At 37.8% G+C, this 24,510-nt stretch overlaps 1 protein-coding gene across 3 annotated transcripts in view; it reads right to left on the reverse strand.

Annotated features, from left to right (window-relative positions):
* Window positions 1–24,510, reverse strand: part of tnpo1 (transportin 1) — a 57,359-nt gene that overhangs the window by 5,825 nt on the left and 27,024 nt on the right. The window contains exons 6-23 of one of the 3 annotated variants that reach the window (XM_088910117.1): window positions 24,283–24,416; window positions 23,327–23,408; window positions 22,186–22,308; window positions 19,905–20,023; window positions 19,540–19,600; window positions 18,193–18,361; window positions 17,213–17,365; window positions 16,165–16,390; window positions 11,597–11,768; window positions 11,253–11,339; window positions 9,686–9,793; window positions 8,323–8,481; window positions 7,015–7,102; window positions 6,811–6,909; window positions 5,262–5,357; window positions 2,460–2,535; window positions 512–611; window positions 84–158 (exon numbers count right to left, since the gene is read on the reverse strand). In XM_088910117.1, the coding sequence (XP_088766243.1) occupies window positions 84–158; window positions 512–611; window positions 2,460–2,535; window positions 5,262–5,357; window positions 6,811–6,909; window positions 7,015–7,102; window positions 8,323–8,481; window positions 9,686–9,793; window positions 11,253–11,339; window positions 11,597–11,768; window positions 16,165–16,390; window positions 17,213–17,365; window positions 18,193–18,361; window positions 19,540–19,600; window positions 19,905–20,023; window positions 22,186–22,308; window positions 23,327–23,408; window positions 24,283–24,416 (2,127 nt within the window). Of the gene's footprint in view, window positions 1–83; window positions 159–511; window positions 612–2,459; window positions 2,536–2,765; window positions 3,022–5,261; window positions 5,358–6,810; window positions 6,910–7,014; window positions 7,103–8,322; window positions 8,482–9,685; window positions 9,794–11,252; window positions 11,340–11,596; window positions 11,769–16,164; window positions 16,391–17,212; window positions 17,366–18,192; window positions 18,362–19,539; window positions 19,601–19,904; window positions 20,024–22,185; window positions 22,309–23,326; window positions 23,409–24,282; window positions 24,417–24,510 lie in introns of those variants that run through there. The other 2 variants (XR_016090791.1, XM_088910118.1) reach the window with 2 other exon arrangements.

The raw sequence follows: 24,510 nt of genomic DNA on the forward strand, positions 1-24,510 counted from the left end.
CCTAGATACGTAATCCCAAAACGTAATTTCCTGCATTCAGTTAAACTTAGGCACCCAGAACACACATTTACAGAAATGGTTACCTTGCAGAACATCTCTCGCAGGTCATCCTTAGGGCTAACCCACGAGGCCACTGCATCACAGAAGAATATAAAATCCTGAAAGGTAAACGGATCTGCATTGGACCTCAAAGACAGTTTATTCGCAGTCGTAAGAAATAAGTTTCCTTGTCTACCAAAATTACCTCCATGTAATTCAAATCAAAGGTAGAAACAAAATGCAACCAAGGTAAAAAAAACTATGCTGAAGAAAATTAATGTTGAGAATACTTTGTGCAAGGTTGCTATGAGGAAGCAATAGCTTTTCCAGGTTGTTGCCTAATTGATCTAATTGATAATTATTTTCCATTGATATTTGGGCAGTGCTGGAAATCTCATAGTTCTCAGAGAGTGCTTCATGTGCCTTGACTCAAGAGAGAGAACGATCTTCCATGTAGAATTGGGGTTATCACCTGTACAACTCCTCCAGGGTTGACACTGATCATAGTGCAGATTCCCCGGAATGCTGAGTCTTTTTCTTCATTGTCTCTTATATTACGCAGTGAAGTGCACCTGTTAAATTGGAAAATGAATACATTTAAAGAGGCAGACATGTCTCTTTGAGAGATCTTTGCATGGCTGCTCTAAGGCACTGAAAGCCTTACTGTGGGTTTTTATTTTAAAATAATAGAATACAGCACCTTGACTTTTTCTAATTTATCACACAATGTGCTGTTCTTTTCACAGTATAATTGCTACAAAAATGCTGGGCCTTATGCACTTTACAAATTGTGTTTGTAAGGCATATAGAGATTTGCATTCATTGAAACTGCTTACATAATAGTGCATATTTGTAAACTTCCTTTACACTATAATACAAGTATTTTGCATTGCTTGGGGACTGTGGGCTTATAATATATTCTATAAGCCACAACACATCCAAAAGCATTTGAACAATGCCATAACCTGCATCTGTGCAAGAAAGCTATTAAACATACATTGCATACAGTAATACATACAGTTGTATGTTGAAACATGAAATATACTCACTGTTACAGCAAATAATGACAGGACCTAAGAGGATTTAAGACTGGATTTAAGAAAACCTGGCTTTGACATCCCAGTTCCTGTGTCCAGTGTTAAATCTAAGGAGCAGCACTGGCAATTGCATCTTAAGTGTTTTGAAGGAGAAGGCATGCCAAGTTTAAGTGAAGAAGGCTACAGGCATTCATCAGTTTCTGATGCAGCTTTAACAGCACACTGAGTATTTCATCCCATTGCCACAAGGCCATGTGATCTATCCATACCTAACCTTGTCTGCAGCTATCTGAGCTGCAGTACAATGGGGGGGAGTCAATTTTAAACACTCAGTGCCATATGTGAATACTTCAAAAACTAATCAGTTTACTGTACGTCATCAATGTGAGAGAAATTTGATGCTAAAATGAAGGCAGTAAAAGTAATAAGAGGACTGTGGTCTCCTCAACTATTTTAGAAAAAATACTCTTAACAACTGTCTTTATTGTAAATAATAAAGTCACTTAATGAAGCAACAGAACCCCAATGGATAGTGATAAATCTATGGACTGCCTTCATACTGAAACATTTAAATATACATCAGTCAAATCTGGTAAAGTGAATAAGGCCATTATGAGATGTATATTTTATGACTACAATTTGAGTAAGAAACCAGCTTGAAAGAAAAGAATTGAATGTCTTAGCTGTAATAAGGATGCATGTAACTGAAGAGCTTGATATTAGTATTTTAGAAAGTTGACTAATGTTGGTGAGAAAAATGCATTAGCTTTCGTGGACATCTAAAGCAATACCCACCATATAACATTTTACAGACATGCACATTATAAAGCATATATATGGGCTTGTACTGTTTCAGTTCAGAAGCCCAAAGAGCCAGTATGAGCAATAACAATAATATATTTATTGCTAAACTGGCAGATTTGCTGAAATCAATGCCTACTGGTATAAACATAACCTTAAGTCATTAACTAATAGCACCTTATGTACACCACTTTTAATATTACAGTAATGCAGCTTTGGAGCATTCTGAGATAGACACATGCACCACAAATTATTCTGGTGGACTGATTGTGCTCTTTTTGGCATATTAACAAGCCTTTTCGAACCAGCAAGCATGTGACAATCTTATCCCATGCATTATTTAGTTGTTAGCGACAATAACGACAACAAAAAAAAAAATCAATATATACATGAATGTGCTACTGAGGAAAATCACAGACCTAAAAAGGACAAGATTAGTCACATGGTTGACAATGATTAAGGACTGTGACTCTCAAACTGAAAATAGCTTCTTAAAAGAGTGAGAGAGAGCAAGAAACAGAGAGCTCTAAAAAGAGAGAGTGAAGAGGAAATGAATTAAATAAAAGATTGAATAATACACACCAGGGTCTTATAAACTGCTGTAGCATGGGTGCCACCTCTTGAGGACAAACGTAACCAAGACGACCAATTGTTATTGCTAAGGTAACGCAATCACGGTTATACACCACCAAACGCCAACCAAGACATGAGCAAATGAGGGGGAGGAGAAAAAATAAAGAAAAAAACAACAAATAACTCAGAAACAGAAATCAACAGAATCTGTGTATGATAATAAACATAAGATTTCACTAGTGCTGATTATTACTACCCCAGTCTAAGGGGGATGTAAAATATGATACTCTAAAAACAAACAAAACATTTAAGGGAGAACACTTGAAAACGCAGCTGTAAACTAAAGCTAACATTTCTGGATGGTACATAAGGTCACGGGTCCCAAATGCCTTAAACATGTAAGGCTTTATTGTTCACAGCCAGCTGCCGTTCACGTCTTAGCATTAAACGTATGATCTAGGGTGGTTTTCTTCTACTCTTATGTAATAGCATCCTGCACCCTTATCAGATTTTAATTTTTTATTCCCTGATGTCGGTTGATATATAACGGCAGTATCCATGCATCCCAGTCCTAAAAAAAAACACATTAATTTAACGGTGTTAAAAGTAAACTGCCAAGCAAGCAGATCTAACTTGAATAAAGATAGTGCACTTTCTCAGTTTTCTCCCTTAAACTCACAAAAAGGTTAATCTTTCATAAGAAAAAAGAAATGGTTTCAAGGATTACTCCAAGCCAACTACATGGAGAACACTAAAATCCAGCAGATTCAAATGAAGCAGAGGAGGGAAACCTAAGTTTAAGAGACACAAACTATGCAACATTCTCATTAAAACAGGCATTTATGAACAATCCAATGAAACATGCAAAAAGCAGATGAATGCTCATTAGAATAAGGTTCATTGCAGGATACACTGATCCACTTTGAATTAAGAGCACATCATGGCATCATGCTTTTCATGTGCACTGCATTTCTTTGATTTACTTTTGAAATCAAGTTAGAATTGAAAGAGGGCTTCATTCTTCAAACTCTAGTTAGGGACTTTAGGTTTCTACTTTGTAAAATTCCTCTAAGTAACAATTGCAAACAAGGGATTACACATTTCCCGAAAATGAACTGCTAAAGGCCAGGCACAAAGAGCATAGGGGGCAAATTTAAAAGTCTGACTACTCACCAAAAACACAACTGGTAACATTACATTTTGCTCACTTTTTTCAGATCCCTTTTGTTTAGTTTTCTCATTGTCAAATTCAATTGTGAAAGATGCAAATGCACTGATCTGGTGAGGCATTCAAACGTGACATCAATGTAGCCACCACCATGTGAAGACAATAAAACAGCATTAAGCTTGACTAGCTACAAGCCTTTCCTTCAGGTTTTAGTGAAGGGCTATCAGCATTAAAAACCCTCAGATCCAGAAATAAAAAGATTTGGTGAGATGGATTTTTACTTGTCGTCAAAACATGGTCTTGTGTTGTCAGGCTTAGCACGATTTTACCGATAGCTCTCTTCTCCACAGCCATCTTGGAGAAGGTAAGGCTGTGAGGTAGTATATTTTGTTTATGCCAAGATACCAGTTTTTCCACCTGGGATCTACAAGAGGTAGCAGTTATGATGGTGGTGACCTAGTACTACTTGTACCTAGTAGCTTAAAAGCTCATATACCAGAAGAAACTGCCTGTTTCTACATCAGTAAAAATGAGCTATCCTATAGTGTGTAAAAACTCAAGCCAATAATACAGGATCTTAAAGCAAAAGTTCTTAGTTTTTTCTTTGGGGGGGAGGGGGGGGAGAAAGGTGTTAAAAATGAAGTAATTCAATATATTAAGACTAATGCCTCACTTTTAATGAAATTAAAAAATTGATACATTAGGTGAAATGTGGTGAATTTTTTCCCCCACAAATCTTCAATTTTTTAGGCTTGTTAGCCAGATATGAAAATGAGGATCAGATATCCTGCATTAAACATTTGCCATCCTTAACTAAATAACATTCAACATCTATTTGCAGATATGCATTCACATTTAAAACAGTAAATAAAACAAATAATAAACAAACAAGAACACACCTAAGCCCTAATATTAGCTTAACAGTTTTAACATATTACACTCCACTCTTATTTTTCCCCACTTGGAATAGAAAACATTCGGAAACAACATGAACAACCATTCTTTCCACCAGTGAGCATAGTGTCAGCTGTTACAGTAAGTGTGAGGATCACAAATAAAAGCAGAGTGTAACAGGAAATTAATGGCAGATAAAGGTGCTATGTAAGCTATCTTCATATCATTTACATGAGAGTTTTACGGATTAATCTGTTCCTCAGGCAATGTATTAGTTTTATCTTTATGCTCAGCAAATATACATATTATAAAGCAAACACAAAAAGCACTTCACTTTCCAATCTGTTTTAAATGCTCTAGAACTGTAATTTACACTAAGGTTGCTGTCTGACACTATTAAAGAGTTCGTACAGTAAATCATCAAGCAGTGCTAATGCCTTGTAATGATTTACAGAATACAGCCTGTTTAGTTAATACCAAAACTATACAATTACAAGCTTCAGTCTCTTTGGAGGAAAAAAAAAATCCAGCTAAGTTTTGTCACTATTCAGCACGATTTAGGAAAAAAAAGGTTTTAGTATAGAATTCAGCATCGCTGTAATGACAAATTAAGGCCTGAAGCTTGTAACTGCAGCTTGGGATGTTTGAATTAAGAAGCAATCAAGTTTGTGATTTTCCCCTCTCTGGCAGTAAGACCATAAACACATCCCTCAGTACTCCCTAGCTCCTCACACCCTGCTGAGTGGTACCTGTGTTCTCCAATAATGTCTTGGGCGTATTCGGTCTGTTAATAATCTCCACCAGTTGGCGTAACACCATGGGAATGTAAGGCTGCATTTCAGCGCCTGATGGGAAACAAGACGACATTAAAACCAGTTCTCGAAAGAGCACAGGATTAACATTGCGCACCGAAAGGCATGGAAATTATTTAATACATGTAATGCAACAGGAAAAAAACATCCGTTACACTGTCCGCATGGACCAAATATAATTAACTAAAACATAAGTGACAAAAAAACTGACAATTTGTAGATAAACTTTAATTATATACACAAATGGGGAAGTATCCATTTTGTCCAAAAACAAATTCATTTAGGGTTTCAATACACAGGGAAGAATACCTAGCCTAAAATGTAGCACATTAGTCTTTACTGTGCTCAGAAATATTTAGTTTATAGAGTATAGCTTTGAGGCATTTAAGACGTGTACAGGACACAGTTAACTGATGTGTGGCAGAAAAGACACAACACCACATTATAGCACACAGCTATATTATGAAACAGTCCTTCAAGCACTTTCCATGAAATTATATAGTGTAAATATATTCCAGGGAGTGCAGCAGGAATACTGGCAGACAAATAAATGTGCCTCAAAAAGAACTGCTAACTAAACAAATAGCACAGCTGATGTCATTTAAATTTGAAACATTTACCCTCCCTATGGAGGGAAATGTCTGCAAAAGTCTCTCTCCAATTCTGCAGGGCAATTGAGACTTTTTAACAACTGTGGTGCAATGGTTCCCTCTGCTGGCAAAATGAAATGGCACCTTATTTCACAATAAGCCTCAGGTATGAACACACATTAGGTTTGCTTGGTTGATATAACAATGCATGAAGCAAAATTTAAATGTACTTTTATCATTAAAAATATAAGTACGGTCTTTATTACAGGAGGGCACCAGAGCTCACACTCTGCTTATACAGTAGGGAATTATTTGAGAATCTCAAGCCACATTTTGAAAAGACCTAGCACATCAACATATTAGCTCATGGTTCTATGCACACATGCTACCAACAGACTAGCAACACCTTTGTCAGCATCTTATGATTATATATATGAAAACGTAAACATCTAGTAGATTTTTTAAATGTATTACTTTCTGGAAATATCTTCAAAGGCTTACAAGATGAATCTATATAAATCTAAGAAAATATGCTGATTTGTTTTACATAAAAAGAAAAGGACACGTTTATTTCCCCCAGTTTGGGGAGACTGGAAAAGGGACTGGCCTTTGCCTGTATATGTAGTATTTGCTATTTCAGAATTAAAATGAAGTGTAATCGTGGTGACTATACCCAGAAGCAGATCTAAGCCTGACTGTGAATAAAAAGCCAGAGAAACATTGTGGCCACACAGAAAAAACAGAACAATGGCAACTGCACACATTTACAGATTCCATCTAAGAGGCTGTAAAGTAGAAACTAATTAGATGTTATTAAATAGATAAATATCAATTTAATTAAATTCTGTTTAATTATTTATAATTAAATAGAAAGTTCATTAAAGTGGTATACATACCCATTTGTATAGATATCTCTCCAATTGCCCACGTTGCATTGTTGCACACAGAGATTAACTCAGGGTTAAGATTAGTACCCAGAATAGGCATAAAATCAGCTGGGGGAGAGGAAAAAAGAAAATGGCATCAAGATAAATATCTTAAACTGAACTGCAGTCATCTCAGCTCGTATCAAACAAATTGAAGGCCAAAAAAGTACATACCAATACATGGCTTTACGTGTTGAAAACAAGCCTTGGTTAAATCACCCAACAAGGCAAATGAGCTTTGCCGCACTTCTGGCATTTTATCCTGAAAGGAAAAAAAAAAAGATTGCAAGAGTAAGTTGTATCCTCATGTAACCTGCTCATTTCTAGAGAGGCTACCAAGCACCAGAGGATGGGCATGTGTGCTTATCGGCAGGACAGCCTCAAAAAGTCAACATGCAACGGAAATCTGGGTCAGTTACTTTGCAGCTCTGCCATCAGGGCCGCACTGCACTGAGAACTTCCCCGAGGTCAAAGAGAAACCAGTCATTCCAATGTACTGGCAGGTTCCAAGGCTTGTAAGCCCCAGTGCTATCATTAGTGTACTGACAATATGTCAACTTCAGTTTTTACTATGTTCAATTCAGGCAACAGTCTGCAAACTGAAGATGTATATGGTGTACAGTTTATAATTAGAAGGTCTTTCTAATTTTACTTACAATAACTGGGCACTGTGAACGCATACCATATCAGTCAGTATGATTATTTTTTCCCACTAAAAAGTCCCCAAAAAAGCTATACTTTCACATTATAAATTATAAATGTGAAAACACACCTCAAGGTACAAATGATCACAATAGGAACATCCTTTCTTCCTAATATCACGCAAACTTCTTTCCATAAGCAATAAGAATGACAAAATAGCAAACGCCTCTGGAATATATTGAGGACAAACTGAGGCTCACGCATTAGCATTGTGAGGGGATGTGGCTCAAAACAACAGTCACTCAGTGAGGGGCAGGGTGGCTTTCATTGGTATTTTAAGCATCAACAGGCCTTTTAAATAGCCAATGCCAAGAAAAGGAAATGTGATAAAGATGTATCAAATCAAAAAAAAAATGTGCAATAACCTTTGAAATGAAAGCAGAATCATAAAAAAATAAAAAAGGTTAAACTATCTCGCACTTGTACTGCTCTTGGCTTTAATTGTTCAAAAAATGGACGAAAAGAATTCTGGAATATGTAAAAGCTTCCACACTAAACCAACCGCTATTATTAAAAAAAGAAGAGGTGCAATTGAGAACATGGAAAATTTGCTGGTTGTGTGGGTGGGGAAATCATATTCTTATGGGAAAAATTGTTGGGAATTTGAGTTACCAACAGGGTTTGGGATCAATCTGTTTGTGAATCAAAGGCTGAGCATACATTCAAAAGAAAATATTCCCTAAAACATCAAAATTACAGAATTAGGTGCTAGGAAAAAGGATAAACAGCCTCCTCCATGCTTTACAACAATAAATAGATTACCTTTAAGCTTTACATTACCTGCATACACTGGTACATTAACGTGAGAATATTGCTGCGTGCCACAAGCTGTTCAATGTTTCCTCCGAGACCTTCGGCTAAGCCACTGAGTAAATCAAGGGCTACAATCATGAAGTCTTTGTCTGGCGCTTCATACTGATCAGGCTGGGCATTGTGTAACTGTTAAAAAGAAATTTCCGTCTTCGTTAAAACCTTAAAGGCACAAAAATCTTGACACCATTTTTAAACCTATATCATGCGGAGCATGAGAAATACTGAGGATTACACCTTCAAATGAGATTGTCTTTCCCATTGGTGAACCTTTATTTTAAACCTGCCTGATTTGAGCTCCCCCTACTGACTACGACCACATCATTACATTTGTAGTAGGAGACACAGATGTGAAAACCACAATAGTTACCCATTAAGCTATTGTAGAAACTATGTATTACTCTGTGGATCCACCAGAACAAACTTAATCCTCATTTAAAAGGACTCCATGTGCTACTACCAACTACAGGCGCTTAAGAGCTACCTTGGCTCTTAAGCACAATGGATTGACTGCAGTGTCAATCCATCCATTATTTAACTGGTCCATAATTACTTCATCGACTCTGTTAGTCATGATTAAGAAAGATCTGTAACAGAGCAGACCAGAGTTGTCTATCCTTGATCCTGGACAGACACAAACTAAAAGGTTTTATGGGTTTCTCTGAAACAATCAATCCCTAAAACCTTGGAAGAATTTTGTTTTGACCCCTTAAGCAGCTGATTTATTCAATGAAGTACATTAAAGGTCATTTGAAATGAAAATACCAGCACCCTGCAGCTCTCAAGGACCACTTAGCATACTAACCTGATGAACATCAAATGAGTCTTCACAAACTGCTGATTTGTGTCGAGGTAGCCTGTCGCTATAACTAAATGTGTACTAATCACAGGCATAATGCCACACACTGGGAATGACCATATCCGAGTTAACATTTTCAACTTTTTACTCATTGTACACATTTACAGCTGTATTACATAGTTGTACTAACAGACATTTCTATAAAAATATGTAGTTACATTAGCATCATCATCAGATTACCAGTACATACTTTACACCATAAATTCTTAAAGTGGTATAACAAAAAAATATCTGATGCTTCATGATGACCGAGTGTGCAAATCTCTTATGCACCAAACAGGAATTAAGGCAATAATTTCCATTGCCTGCCAAAAGTCAGCTATGAAATCTTTTTTTTACTGAATTGAGAGCAATTAGCCATTACCAGACAGACACTGCTTTGGCCCCCGAGCCCGACCAACTTCCATTCGTTTTTACACTATTTCAAACTCATTTCACATTCTCCAGACGTGCTACAAGATTTGGGACACTTGCCATGGCTTGTGCTAGGGTCTTCTGCACCAAATTGACGCATCGCTGGTACACAGGCTCACAGTATGGGAGGAAGCCAGACTGCAGGGCAGTGGCAACTGAGGACAGGCACTGCAGACAAGGAACACAAGGACAAGCACTCAAAAAACCTAATTCACTATGCGTTTGTTCTGAGAAGATATTAACCAGGCTGGATTTGCAGAAAAACATATTAGTTTATAATATGAAAGAGAAACAGATTTCACTGATCTCTTACGGATTATGGGGTATTGGACAGATCCAACACATTCTATTAGATTTTAGATGCAGTGGCACCAATTCCTAAAATACTGAAACACTGAAAATTAAGGAGAGGTAACGGATACATATGCGTCCTCCCTGGTTCCCTTTTTACTGCACCTCATCCCATGACCTTTGGAATTCATCTTGAACCAACTGTATATTAATGCTTTGTAAGCATCCATACAACTGTATCAGAGACAGGCTCATACAAAAACCTATCTCGAGCTGAGAAAAATGTTAAACCTTTATCAAAAACTTTACATTATTTAAGCTCTTTTTCAGTTCTTTGTTATGGATGTGGCTGATCATTTACTTTCCAACTATTCTGCATCCAAGCTAAGTTCAAAATAAAATGCAGGAAAATCTATTTGGTACTGCTTCACTGAGTCAAAATGGAAAACAGGCTTAGGATGGTACAGTGTATAGGTATATCTCAGTTCAACTAAGAGATAATGAAAAAACAAAAAAAAGTGCAATACCGCCATTTTCATAAATGTCATAAGACATGCGGCAAGCAGCTGTGAAACCATACAGCCAGCTGGAACCGTGCATGTATTCTTATCCAATAAAAATGTCACACCCTGATCCAGGGCATTGCAAATAAAAATGACAGTGTAATAAAAGTTGCAGCTTAGACAGAAAACATCTCAAATAAAAAATAAGTCAGTAAGGCTAACTTAAAATTAGTAAATTTTCTAGTGAATATTAAAGATGCCCTATTACTTGGAACAGCAGCTCATTAGTGTAAGTGCAGAGATAAAAAATATTAGTGAAGATGTGAGTACTTTTACTTAATGTGTTGACCTTCTTGGATCATTGTTGCTTTAGTTACAAGTTAGATTGTAGCTTTAGAGACCTGACTAGGTTTCCGTTAAGATGACTAAAGTGAAGGCAATCAAACTCAATTCATTAAACAGGTTTTTGGCCTAGTCAACTGGAATAGTTGATAAACTAGATACGAACATATTAGAACATAAGACCAGATAAAGAGAGGAGGCCATTCATCCCATCTGACTGAATGACTTCAGAGCTTCGCTCAGTGTCCTGTATTGTTTCACCACGTCTATATGGTTCCAGATCTTTAATCAAATGCACTGAAAGTGGCAGCAGTAAAGGCAATTAAATTTCCCACTGAGTGAAGAGCTTAATTACATAACTGAGGACTCACTCAAGTTAAAAAGCTGGTAACCCCACGGCTCTGAGCACAGAGACCCCGACACTCCCAATTCAAATGAAGTCGTGAGATAACCTTCATTAACCTTCAACACCCATTACAAGGAACACTTGCCTCGAGTAAAGGGAACAGGTCCTTGTCTTCATCCTTCAGCTGGTTCCATTTCTGAATCAGGGGGGGCATCAGCATCTGGATATACTCCTAAAGACAAAAATATACCTCATTGCAGATGCTGTACATGCTTATGGAAATAAAAATAATCTATCAGTACAAGACTTGCAAAGATTTATTTTTCTAATTAAAAGGGAATTAAGGAATTAAACCCAATTAATTCAACTGGAATCAAGACTAATAAGCCTTTGGTGACCTTCCCTAATTATTTTCTTCCCTTTATTAGAAAACAAGTCATTAACTGTGCAGTGCAGAAAAGATTGCAAAGGGAAGCATTCGTGCTTTACCGGTTTGTTCAGATGGTGCCCAACGGAATCCGCTAAGGTCCCTATCGCATCGTACAGGATGAGCAGGTTCTTGTGCTGGTACTTGCTAAATGCGAACACAAGGGTGTCCAGTATATAAGCGAGGTAGGGCACCAACTCTGTGCACGCCTCTTCCTCAAGTGTTGCAAAGGCACTGAAGATGAAGCACAGAACAAAACAAAATTAGGCTTTGATGACAATCAAATGAGCCACGTTACAGAATACTACTTCAGGTTTATAGGGTTTTGCCAACAATCGTCCCAATATTGCAATGCCATAATAGGCTGCATGCTACAATTGACTACTTGTAAAATCAGATTTTAGGTCCATTTACTTGAAATATGAAAAGTCGTCTTTTGGGTATGAACTCCCTTCTCTACCAAGGTATTTCTGGATCAGCCTCTTCAGCCGACATAGCTTTTATTGGATATAGTCTTGTGCCATCCCGTTCTACATTTCTGGCAAAAACACACTTTAATATTGCATGTTACAACATGCCTTCTTCCACAAATCTACACAGCAAGAATATACTGTAATCTTTAAGTTTTTATTTCTCAAATGTCCTAGCCTTCATTTAAATTCTTGATCTAAAAAAATACTGAATCCCATATCTTAATTCATGTGGTTTAATTTACTTTACAGTTTATAATTGATTATTGCATTAGCCTTTCAAGAAGACTGCTTTACAAACCTTATCATTACACCCTACCATAACTTGTAGGTAGGGTTACCGAGGTGGGGTTTTAAGGGCATGATAATAGTCGACCATGTTGAATGTTTAATTAAAGACCCCAGACTATTAGGTATCTTACCAAGTTCAACTTGTGACAAAATGGTTCCAAAGAACATGTACAAAGCATCCACAAACAAAAGAGTAAAAATAGAGCTAAACCATATGGTGTTTTTTAAGCTCCTAGATGCAAAGTGCAAACCAAATGTGCAAGTTAAACGCATCTAAAACATCTGTATAACAGCACACCCCCTAAACACGAAAATAACCCAACAACGTGACATGCACTTTGTGCCACACTGTAATTAGTTCATAAGGTCATAAGTGGGATAGGACGCAGCTGGCTCTGAAAAAAATAACTTTATAGCACACTGCTGTTGTTTGCATACTACTAGAACCAAAATCCAAATATTCACCATAAAAAAAAAAATCAACCCATAAAACAGTTGTGCAAAGCAATAAAGCAGCAGACTCACGTTTTGAAAATAACTTCAAAACATGCATTCCGGGATTAAACAGGAGTTTTCAAAGGCTGACCGGGTGCGATGAAGCAAATGAAAATGTTCCTGACGGAAGGTCAAACAGTCGAGACATCAGGAACACATTAAACTTTCAAGGCTCGCTGAGCTTCTGGGGGTTTCATCTATTCTTAAGTGCTCTCACATGTTGTGGCACATACAAATAAATGGTTGTTGGCTTACCTCGGCAACTATAATGGCCATTACGAGCTTCTCAGACATCATTAGTAGTCAAGGAGCAACGGAATCCAAGAAGAGCATTCTTGTCCGATTTCACAAATGACATTTCTTCCCATAAAAATTAAATACATTAGAAGACAGTGGCTGCTGCTCAGCGTGTGCTGCACTCCAGTATAACATTATTGCTTCATTACATACGGTAATGGCAAAAATTATACGTTTTTAATATGTTTTAAGCTTTTATATTTGGGTCAGCAAACCCGAAAAATCATTGTAAAAAAAGATCACAGCTTTATTCTCCTTTATATCGGTAACAGAGGTAACTGCTGTGTGACTAGACTAACTGATTTTCCTTTTCAATTCCAGGCCTACAAGGATAACTAGACCTAAAGCAGGGAATATACTGTGGTAATAGAATTCAAGATCAAAATCACATGGGTTTAGAAAAACTAGGCCTTGTTTAAAACTTAAGAGTTCGTTGAAGAAGCAATAGCAGTACTGGATAAAGAGATGCATATACAAGATATGGCATTCAGATTTTAAGAAGGCGTCTGATAAAGCTCCTCATAAAATATAAAATTACATGCAGCAGTTGGCATTCAAAATGATGTATGTTTTGCTTGAGATCTGGTTAATGGATAGAACACAGCACAGATAAGAGGTGATATAATTAGTGGAATACCATAGGGATCTTTGTTACGGTCACTGGCCATCCAAATTTATGTCAATCACTCTAGACTTTGGTATGAATAGTAAACTACCTAAATTCACATTTTACCAACACTATAAAAACCACAAAGTAAACTCCAAAGGCTGTCAAAGAAACCCTAAATTAACTGAAACTTCATATCTGGTCATATACCCGACATGAAAAATAACTTACATTTCTGTGATGATTTCAATACAAAGGATTCCAAAGCATTTCACATACAGGCGGGCCACTTAAACGACCATTGAAGTGCAACATTCACCTGGGTGACCAGCAATTATGTACTAGCAGGTAGAGAAGTGAGTGTGCTTCAGTTTGTACCAAGGGTAAAAATACAGGGAGGCAAGTGTACATGCCCATGTAGAAATAAGCCAGGACACCAAGGTTAACACCCCCTCTCATACTAACAATGCCATAAGATTTCCAGGATGTTTCCGTTATTTAATTGACCTATCCAGTTAAATCATTCAATGAATAAATTGTTATTGGCCAAACGGCCACCACCTCTGTTAAATGTTTAATCCAAAGCATGGAACCGCCTGCAACATTCCCAGTCATACACACAAAAAAATACATGGATTGGCAAAAAATACAAATAAAAATACATATAGATTGGCACGGAATTTCTTGTCCAAAGGTAAAAGTTCACCTTGCTTGCTTAGCTTCTGAGATCTGACAAGATCAGGCTTCAAAAGCAGTAATGTGGCTATAAAACATGCTCATCCATAATACAAATGATGTATTGCAGCTGTGGAATTAACCCAGGGAAAAGCAAACCGATATCTTCCTGGGCTTAAATGAATATCCAACACTCATGGGAAAAGTATTAAACCGTTTTAGCCTTGAACAAAGATGACTACAAGGGAACCTGATGCAAGTATTCAATATCCTCAAAAAACTGAGAAATCAATGCAGTGGATTTCTTCAGAATCTACAGTGAATCATGAAGCAGACACAACTGGAAAATATGGGAAGCTGTACTTGAAAAATGAGAACAGGATACACTTTTTTTGAAAAGTGCCAAACTGCGTTCTTTCATTTATAGCTGTTTTTATGTTCTGACTCAAATGTTTGATGGGTGCAGGCATAATGCTAAAGTTAATAAAAACCATCAGCATTTTGTCTCGCTTTAATCCAATTCTAAAAGATGTTTTATATCCAACTAGAATTGCCAATTATTTCTCTAATACCCAGCAGAACTGGAAGAGACAGTTGTGAGCTTTCCACATCTTGGCATGTAGCTATGAATCTTGCAACAGAACTCGGGAGAGAACAAGGAAGTAATAATTAAAATAATTGCTTACACTTATATAGTGCTTTTCTGGACACTCCACTCAAAGTGCTTTACAGGTAATAGGGACTCCCCTCCAACATCACCAATGTGCAGCCCCACCTGGATGATGCGACGGCAGCCATAGTGGGCCAGAATGCTCACCACACATCAGCTATCAGTGGGGAGGAGAGCAGAGTAATGAAGCCAAGATGGGGATTATTAGGAGGCCATGATTGGTAAGGGCAAATGGGAAATTTGGCCAGGACGCTGGGGTTACACCCCTACTATTTTCGAGAAACGCCCTGGGATTTTAAAACGTAAAACCACAGATTCAGGACCTCGGTTTTACGTCTCATCCGAAGGACAGCGCCTGTTTACGGTATAGTGTCCCCGTCACCATACTTGGGCATTAGGACCAACATGGACCGCAGGGTGTTTGCCCCCTGCTGGCCCAACTAACACTTCTTCCAGAGGCAACCTTTTTTCCCAGGAGGTCTCTCATCCAGGTACTGACCAGGCTTACACCTGCTTAGCTTCAGTGGGTTGCCAGTTGTGAGTTGCAGAGTGATATGGCTGCTGGTCATATCAAGTGTAGACGTGTAAACCATCCATCCACTTCTGAGCTGTTTGTCTTTTAAGATGTCACAAACAGAACGGTCCCATACAGGAAATTAAGTGACAAAAGGAGGACAAGCACATTTCTCACTGACGGCACCATTTGCCTGCATGCATCCAGGAGGCCATAGAGGAAAAACCGAGAGGTTGCTGGCAGCCAAGTCTCACCCTAGATGCGCTGCGTGGCTCTTTGGGTGATCCTGGTTGCAGCTGGCTAGTGACATGACCCAGACTCAAAACTATGATCACAGGGCTCAACCTGCACTCAGACAAGCACCTTTACCACCCGAGCCACTCAGGAGGCCCTCTCCCAAAACAATATATAAGACAAATAAATCCTTTAATTTAAGAATCACAACAAAAAGATTAGAAAGAGTTAATTATAAACAACAAATATCAGAATACACGAATCTGCATAAAATTTACAATTACGCTTGTGATTTTGCCTATTGAAACGCAAGAATCAGAATCTACATGAACATCTACCCTCAATTTTTATTACTGTCTAACAGTCTGTTCCCTTACCTGCAGGCAGCTTCCTGAACCCTCTTGTTGCTGTCCAGGATTCTTTTCAGCAGTTCGGTCATCAGTGGCTTTAGGTAGGTGTCCGGGGGCTGGCTGACCACCCAGTGTGCATAGCGGCTGAGGGTCCAGCAGGTGATTGAACGGACGAGAGCCTTCTTGTCAGACAGACACTGGACAAGGTGGGGAATCAGCTCCGGCAGATACGGGATCATACCCTGCATACAGCCTGAAAAAGCACATCTATAATCCATTGAGGATCCATATGCAGACAGTCCTACGTGAAGGTAGGATTCCACTTTACAATTTGCTAAATATCAACCTCTCCACTCCAGTTAAATTGAGAACAATTTCAAATTTAACGTCATGTGAAATGCACTGAAACAGAACACACTGAAACAGGGGACATCTTGTAGTTTCTGAACTTATGAGAAAAAAAAATGCGACACACAGGGTGACGAAGCAAAACTAAGTATTAAATCCGAACAGTGGGATGTGAGTCATGTAAGGAGTGTAAAGGCTAAAATCACCACAATTCAGTACAAGTAATTTGAAGCGCAGCCAAATCACGAATTATAACCCCTCTTCCCACAGATTCTAAAGAAACATTTAAAACCACATAAATCATTTACCCAATCATCGGACTAACCGATTACAAAACTCCCACCGAGACCTTCTTATCAAGTCCACTCATCTCAATTCTTCATTCGTTTCACTTCTTTCTATTCAATCTGCTACTAAAGCTACTTTTCCCAAAAAAATAAACATCCATCTCAGGATTCCTTATAATAAACCCCCATTATATATTAACAGCTCATCACATCTATAAGGATGTCTGTCAGGATGTGCATAAAACATGCACAGCAACCATATCTCCAAAGAAGCACATTACATTCCAACTTCAAATGACATATTAAACAAATATTTGATGCTTTTACCTTCTAGAGATCACCTATATCCCTATTCCCAAGTCATGGTTTACAGCACATGTCCAGACAAACTTTAACCTTGACTAGACTGGACCTGCTGCACCTTCAATCTGGCTACTTGCCTTCAGCAATTGCCCCAAGGACCAATATTCCCGATTCCTTTATCACCCATTCAGGATGAAACAGTAGTTCCTTAAGCAAAGGGAGGATGTGAAGCAAGAGATCATCACGGAAAACATTGGCAAGAACATCCAAGGCTGCAGCTGAACATTTTCCTGTAAAAAAAGAAGGCGATAATGTCAATCCATCTTTTTACAATTTGTCTGTTGTAGCACCTCACCTGATGTAGTTAATTTAATTTGAAGTGTTGGCAATATTAACACTATATCCTTATTACATCAGGAATTTAAAAAAGTTAATGAATTGACCTGGAGAAACGCCTGGATTTTTTTAAAATTGGATTTGGGGATTTTCAAATACTTTCGTCCTGAGTAACTGTGATCAAGCCCTGTTCCAATCCAGAAAATGTAATACACTCAGAGAAACTGAACTTAAAATATGAAATGAAAGAAGATGTAGAAACCATTGCAATATACAGTTTATATATGTTTCATTTGAAAAACTAATTACTACACATGGACTAAGACAATGCTAACAAGCATTCCACTTATAATGCATAGAGCATACATAGGAAACCTATTCTTTTTATTTTGCTTATCAAATGAAAATTAATATAGTCATAGCGTATAAATAAAAGTTTCAATACATGTGGCTGTCCGCAAGTAAAAATCAAACTACACTGTTAATTTCGGCAATGAATATTTAGGGCTCATATAAATATCCTTTGATGAATTTTTAACTTCCTGCTAAGCAGGATCCTAAATGTTTGCTCACTTTAAGAACAGCAAACTCATTTGCTTACTCTTTCAAACCAGAGCATCATTACTCCTCTTCTGCTGTGATCCACTGTACTGTACGCTGTGATCAGAGTGAGAGGTATTTCTAATAATGCTGTGGTAAATGTGAAAAAATAAACCTTGGCCCTGGAGTGTTAAACTGAAAACATCATTTCTAGTCATGCAGCAACCCTGGAGGCACCTACTTAAATTCCAGTCGGAGATGGTGTCGTCATCATCGAGGTCGTCATCATCGTCATCCTCTTCCTCGATGCCGTCGGCTTCGTGCTGCTGAGCCACAGTCCGGGAGCGATGGAACCGGGGCCTGATGTCCTGCTCGCTGTCTGGAATGGCCTCATCTTCCTCCACGTCTCCCTGGAAACACACCGCGCAACACTCAGAAGGTACAGCATGGCGCTACGGGGCTAGACGTCGGTTTCCTTCAGCGCTCCAATGGCAGTCTCCCCCCACGCTACTAGACACTCCTCACAGGATATGCAGGGAGGAAAGCCGGCTGTTTACTCCAATGCGAGGGTGTATTCACCCAAGTAAATTAACAGTGCACAGAAGCTGGATGGAAGTAATTAAACAATTTTCTGCTGCGTCTGCTTCTTGAGAGGAACAGGAAGAAAATTCTTGTTAATGGGCTCTTTTTTTTGTTAGTACAATATTTAGTAAGGAAGGACATCTGAATATATCCTCATCTTAAACCCCACAGCAAATGCCTCTCAGCTGTCTACTCCAGGTTTGACATGCGTGAATGTTGTAGGACACAGAAATTAGGTGTTTAATTCAGATGTCAAACATGTTAATACAGACAATGGAAATTCACTGACAAATTCCATGAATACTAAAATAACCATTACCCATGCCGCTTGTATGAAAACCTCTTAGAGCAACAATATTTTATGAATAATCTTCATCTGGTGGGATAATATTTTAAATATGCACATGGCAGATGGCCTCAGCAATAAGTCATACAAAATACTTTAATTCATATTAAAAGTGCCTAAAGAGTTTGTTAAAACTTAACGCAGTTAAACATACATATTAGATTCTCAAGTCTCAAACCATGCTCAGTAACTCAGACTTCCGTTCATTTGCACACTGTGATATCTGATGGTGTAAATTAGTTAAACTCTCAGATGGTATGAATGAAAATCAGACTTATCATAACCAATGGCTGTCATCCTGTCACCTCTCACCTAAAAGGTGCCCACTGACTGTTTGCAGTTTGCAGTTTAGAGATTAAACATAAAGCCCTGATAATCTTTTTTTGAAACTCATTTCAGATTTATCTCATTTAACCTTCAATGTTGTTCTGTAAAATAAGAACTTCCACTGACGATTGCCCAGTTTACCATTAGCAATGCAGTTAAGTACTCCTATTAGTAAATGCTTTTCTCCTCTAAGGTAATGGTTCCACTGTACAGACAACATAATTTCAATTTGCCTGCCTCAGATGTTTAAGATGCATCAATACTCTTCATGAATATTATGCCAGCAAGAATACAAATATTTAAGATGGTTCAACAACAAAAGATTCCACTCACCTTCAGCAGAATAATATCTATTTCAGAGTATCTCATCCCATTAACCAGAACAGGTATTAATCTGAAAACAAGTAGAAACAACCACTGGTGACAATATGTCAATGGATTCCAAAGTTATTATACATACAAACCAATAAAATGAATCACTAATTTGCTGTTGCAAAGATTACAACAATTATTTAGCTAAACTTGTACAAACATAATGTGCAATTACTAGACAGAATTCAATATAATGCAACTTGAACAAACAAGATCTTAAGTCCTGAATTAAAATGTTAAACAATACTAAATAAAAAACACCAAGGAACAGCATTAAAAAAAAGCACAGGACTTATTTTTAAAAATTAAATAACGGTTTTGCTTACTTCGAGAGGTGTCCACAGAGCACATCTTTACAGACTGGCTGCTCAGCAAGGGTTAACCAGAACTCACAGGCCTCCAAAGCCACATTTTCATCTTGGTCCTGTGTTCTTTGTAACATGTACTAAATAACATACAAACAAAAAGTTAGCGAGTTTAATCAATACTGCACAATATCACTGGAGCCCTACCTAAAAACATCCTTTTGCAGGTAATTCCTATGAGTGCAACGTTTTAGGAGGTATTCAGAAACTACATTCAAGACAGGAACGTCAAGTAAATCACTGAAATAGTGCTTGAGCCCAGATGCAATGCAGCATGCCTTTCACCATTTCCAGAAAAGATGGCACAAAAGTTAGACTGCATGAAGAAGTATGCAGATCGGTCTTGTTTGGCACTGTTGGAATTACAACACCCTGTAGCAGTCCATCACACAGAATCTACCCTGTCTTATCACTCTGGTCACAGATGGAACATTAAAAAAAATGTTCAGTCACAATATTCACTTCTAGTCAGGTTATAATTATTTTAAAATGATGATGCATCTTCAAAAAGTGGCAAGGTAAAGGGTGCAAACATTCACTATTCTGGGCAAGTCCAGATCAGCACCTACAGTACCTTTTGTCTGCAACCTAGTAAGTCACCTTAACAACAACTTTTTTTTTTCCTTATGAATGACTAAGCAAAGCAATTCATAATTTCTGTACACAGCATTTGTTCAACAGAGCCTATATCCTATGTCCATAATTCATTTTGTACAAGGGGATTCTAAAAATAGCAATTCTCTCTAACATCCTCCCCATATGTTCCAGCTCGTTCACGTCACAAATTTGCACCAAGCTACAGACAAGCTTTTAAAGGGAAGTTATTTAATTTAAATTCCATTATCTACATTTCCTAAGAGTTCCAGATTTCAAAGTGCATTAATTTACTGCTCTCTAGCAGACAGTATCTTGCATCATTGTATTGATGTGGGTTCATCACGCTCTATGCTCTGGTTACAATGCTGCAAAATATTAAAAAGTAAAATGAACCCTTAAAGTGATGTAACATTACACAATCGTGGTGAGCTTCATCACTTCATAAACTTTCAGAACTTTACGATAAAGATTATCTCTGAAACTTGTTTCCCCTATGCAAGTTCTATGCTGTACTTTCAATATGCCATACTATAGCATAAAAACTGCTTTACTTAATACACTGAGGATGAATATGTACTCTACAGATCCTCCACCAGGTGGGGTAAAGTATCTGGAACATGTATTTTCTCTACAGTGCAGACAGAATCCAGTTTAATGAGAAAGCAAATTCTAAACTAATTATTTATTAAATCAGAAGATGGCTATGCATGATTTCTTCATCTAAATGGTTATAACGATAGATGCATATCTACCCATTATCAGAAAGCTTATTCTCCTAGTGATGAACGCAGAAACCCAGAAAATGTCCTAAAAGCCCTGAACTCTGGATAGGATGTCGCTACAAATGTACATATTTTATAAATATTTCCCCTTTACATTAACAGACTTTTCTAAATACCATCTTTCTGATAACAGGTCTCAAGTTTTGCACAACAGTTTTGAAAGTCACCTTGGACTCATGCTATAACACTTTCTATCATATAAATCAAAACCTCTCATTAATATGAAGTTTAAATGGAATAGATAATGTTTATATTGGCTGTTATATACATACCATATAATTCATAACACACATAATGCATCTTGCAAAAAGCTAATGCTATATTTCCACAAATATAGAAAACTGTTGTCTGTAAAGTTGACTAAGGTTATAGTTTTAGAAGTACGGCTATCCTGGAATGCAATTTTCTTTCCAACACATTAAACCTCAATGGTTTTCATGCATAGTACATCAGTGTGCTTTATATTCGAGATGCATGTTTCCCGTAATTTAAGGTTGAAAAGTATTAAGTACACCAGAATTTATGACAGCTGCAACATTAGTAGTGCTCATATTGAGTCAGACCGGGGGCAGAACTCCTCAAGCAGTAAGAGCAGCCGGCTCCTGGGGTGAGTCATGGCACGCAAGGTTAGCAGTGCCCCACACACAGGGGACTGCAGCAGGACAAACAGCAACCTCAGGGTTAGAGCGTCTGGATTTTTACCACACAATCTTCGCGCTTCGACGGACACTGTCCCAAAGCCATCGTCCAGCACAATAAACATTTCAAATGCCATCCTCATCTTCCCCATCACGAAACACAAAGCTTTATTCCCCACCCTGCGGGTAAAAACAAAGGGAAGACGGAATGGAGCTTGGCCTTACCACGATGATGTTATACATGTGGGGAAGCAGACGATCCATTCGGACCTCGAGCAGCATGACGAGAGCACGGCACACGTTCTTCCTCACCTCTGGCTCTTCGTCGTCTGCCAGCGCAAACAGATTCTGGGGAGGGAACAACAAGCAGGAATAATGTCAGTTTCCTCGGACAGAATCCGAAAGCTGGCTTTCCTGATCGGTCTTTGTAACCATGTCTGATGCTCTCTGAGATTTTCTGTTCTGCGGCAGATTTGGCAATTTCTACTGTAAGCCTTTGCTTTGATATTCTGAGGTATGTGATCAAGGTGCTGATGTATTCCGAGATGCTTGCAAAACATCTGTTCCCTCTTTGGAAGACCCCAGTCAAGAATCTTCCACATGATGCCTTTGGATTTCTTTTAATGTCCAATATCAGAGTACCTTCTTTTACAAGTACAAATCTCACCTCGATTCCACTACTACCTTTATTTCTCTTCAATGCTTGAAATGTTATTTTTTGTATGGCAAATCATACAAAAGCACAGATTAATAAATGTGAGGTAGTTGCAGCTGCACTATAATCTTTCAATTGCCAGGGACATTAAGCCTAATACAGGAAGGAAAGGGTAGTGACCACTAGCTTATGTCTCACTGTGCATATCAGAAGTCACAACTCAGCCAGGAGAGGAAATTACACAAACAATTTTCTCTTTTAGTATAATAGAGCATTATACTGACATGGCATCCTATCATTACAACAATAATTGATTTTTTACCACACCAAGAATTACCCTCATTATCAACACAGTCCAAGGTCATATGTACCCTCCCAACTGGCTTGTCATTCAAACACCAAATAAAGAACCTTTTCTAAAGTTTCTCTACAGCTTTACAGTTGCATCATTTTGTTAGTTTTTGATATTACCAAACAGACAGTTAAAAAAAAATCAAACCAATGTAAAAGAAAACAAAAGCAGTTCTTATTATATTAATAATACAACAGAGTGTATTGCACAATGCTGTTAATGTCCACTATTTATTCGCACTGAAAATGACATCGCTGTTAATAACCTTGACCTGTGGAATGACGACAAACCTCCTGTAACTATACAAACTAATCATCTTCTAAATGTTCAAAATATCTAACAAAAGGAAAGCAACTCACCTCAATGAAAGAATCAATATGTAGCATAAGGGCTTGAGTTCTGCTGATGATAAATTGGTTCACACATGCTACTGCATGGGACCTAAATAAAAACAAAGATTTAATTTTATTGTTGTTTTCATGCGCCACAGCCCTTACTGGTGTTTTGATGAATGCCATACATTCCATAAGCACTGGGCACCAATAAAAAAATGAAGATTTAAGCAGAAAGGCTGAAAATGAAGCAGAGAATAATGAATAATGAAGCAGTACGTGTTTTAAAAACATAATTCGATGGCTGTTGTAAAACAAGATCTACTGCCTGTGGGATAAAGTAAAGTGCAGCATCAAGATGCAGGATGACAGCTGCTCTAACCTCAGTGTCACAAACCTCAATCCACACCTGAACATCCTTTGCTAAGGTTTACTTACATATTTCAAAGACATGCCTTTCATCAGCAGAACAGAAGGGTCAGTGTAAAACATTTGCTCGATCACTACGAAATATCACAATCCTCCAAATAGGAAAGAACTGAGGAACTCTTTGATGGTACAAACAAGACCTTTGAAGAGCACGTAGAGCAAAAACTGATTATGCGCTCATGACATTGGATGATTTCAATAATCACCATCTAATTACTTAACTGGATCATTTTCCAATGTGCCAGAAAATGAAAAATGCATTAATCTTTAATAAATATTACACAATAGAATGAAGATTGCTTTTCATTGTACAATCTTACATTGCATAACGTGCCTTGCAAATAAGTGCACTAGACAACCCTAGACAATGAGCATTAAGGTGGAAAATATATTTTGTCTTTATCGCTTCTTGCAACATTTATGTTAGATGTAGGCGTCATTACACCTCTGTATACCTCTCAGTATTTCACAGCAATATGTACTGTCACAGCTCTGTACTGTGTGCTTCAGTGATCACCCAGACAGGCCACAGACTGAAAAACACCACTACATACCTTATTTTAGGACTGCTATGTTTAAAAAATTGCAGGAATTTTGGAATCATGATGTTGAGAGGTCGGTCCAGAATATCACTATCCAAAATTTCAGCTGAATCCTCACAGATTTTCTGAAGAGCCCCAAATGCTCCCTAAAAGGTAAATAAAAACAGTGATTAGTGAGTGGTCCAGTGAATTAACCTTGAATTTTGAAAGCATGGTCACTCTCCAATGTCAGGGAAAGTT

Source organism: Atractosteus spatula, chromosome 3 (genome assembly GCF_055471065.1).
Source record: "Atractosteus spatula isolate fAtrSpa1 chromosome 3, fAtrSpa1.hap1, whole genome shotgun sequence".
Lineage (NCBI taxonomy): Eukaryota > Metazoa > Chordata > Actinopteri > Semionotiformes > Lepisosteidae > Atractosteus > Atractosteus spatula.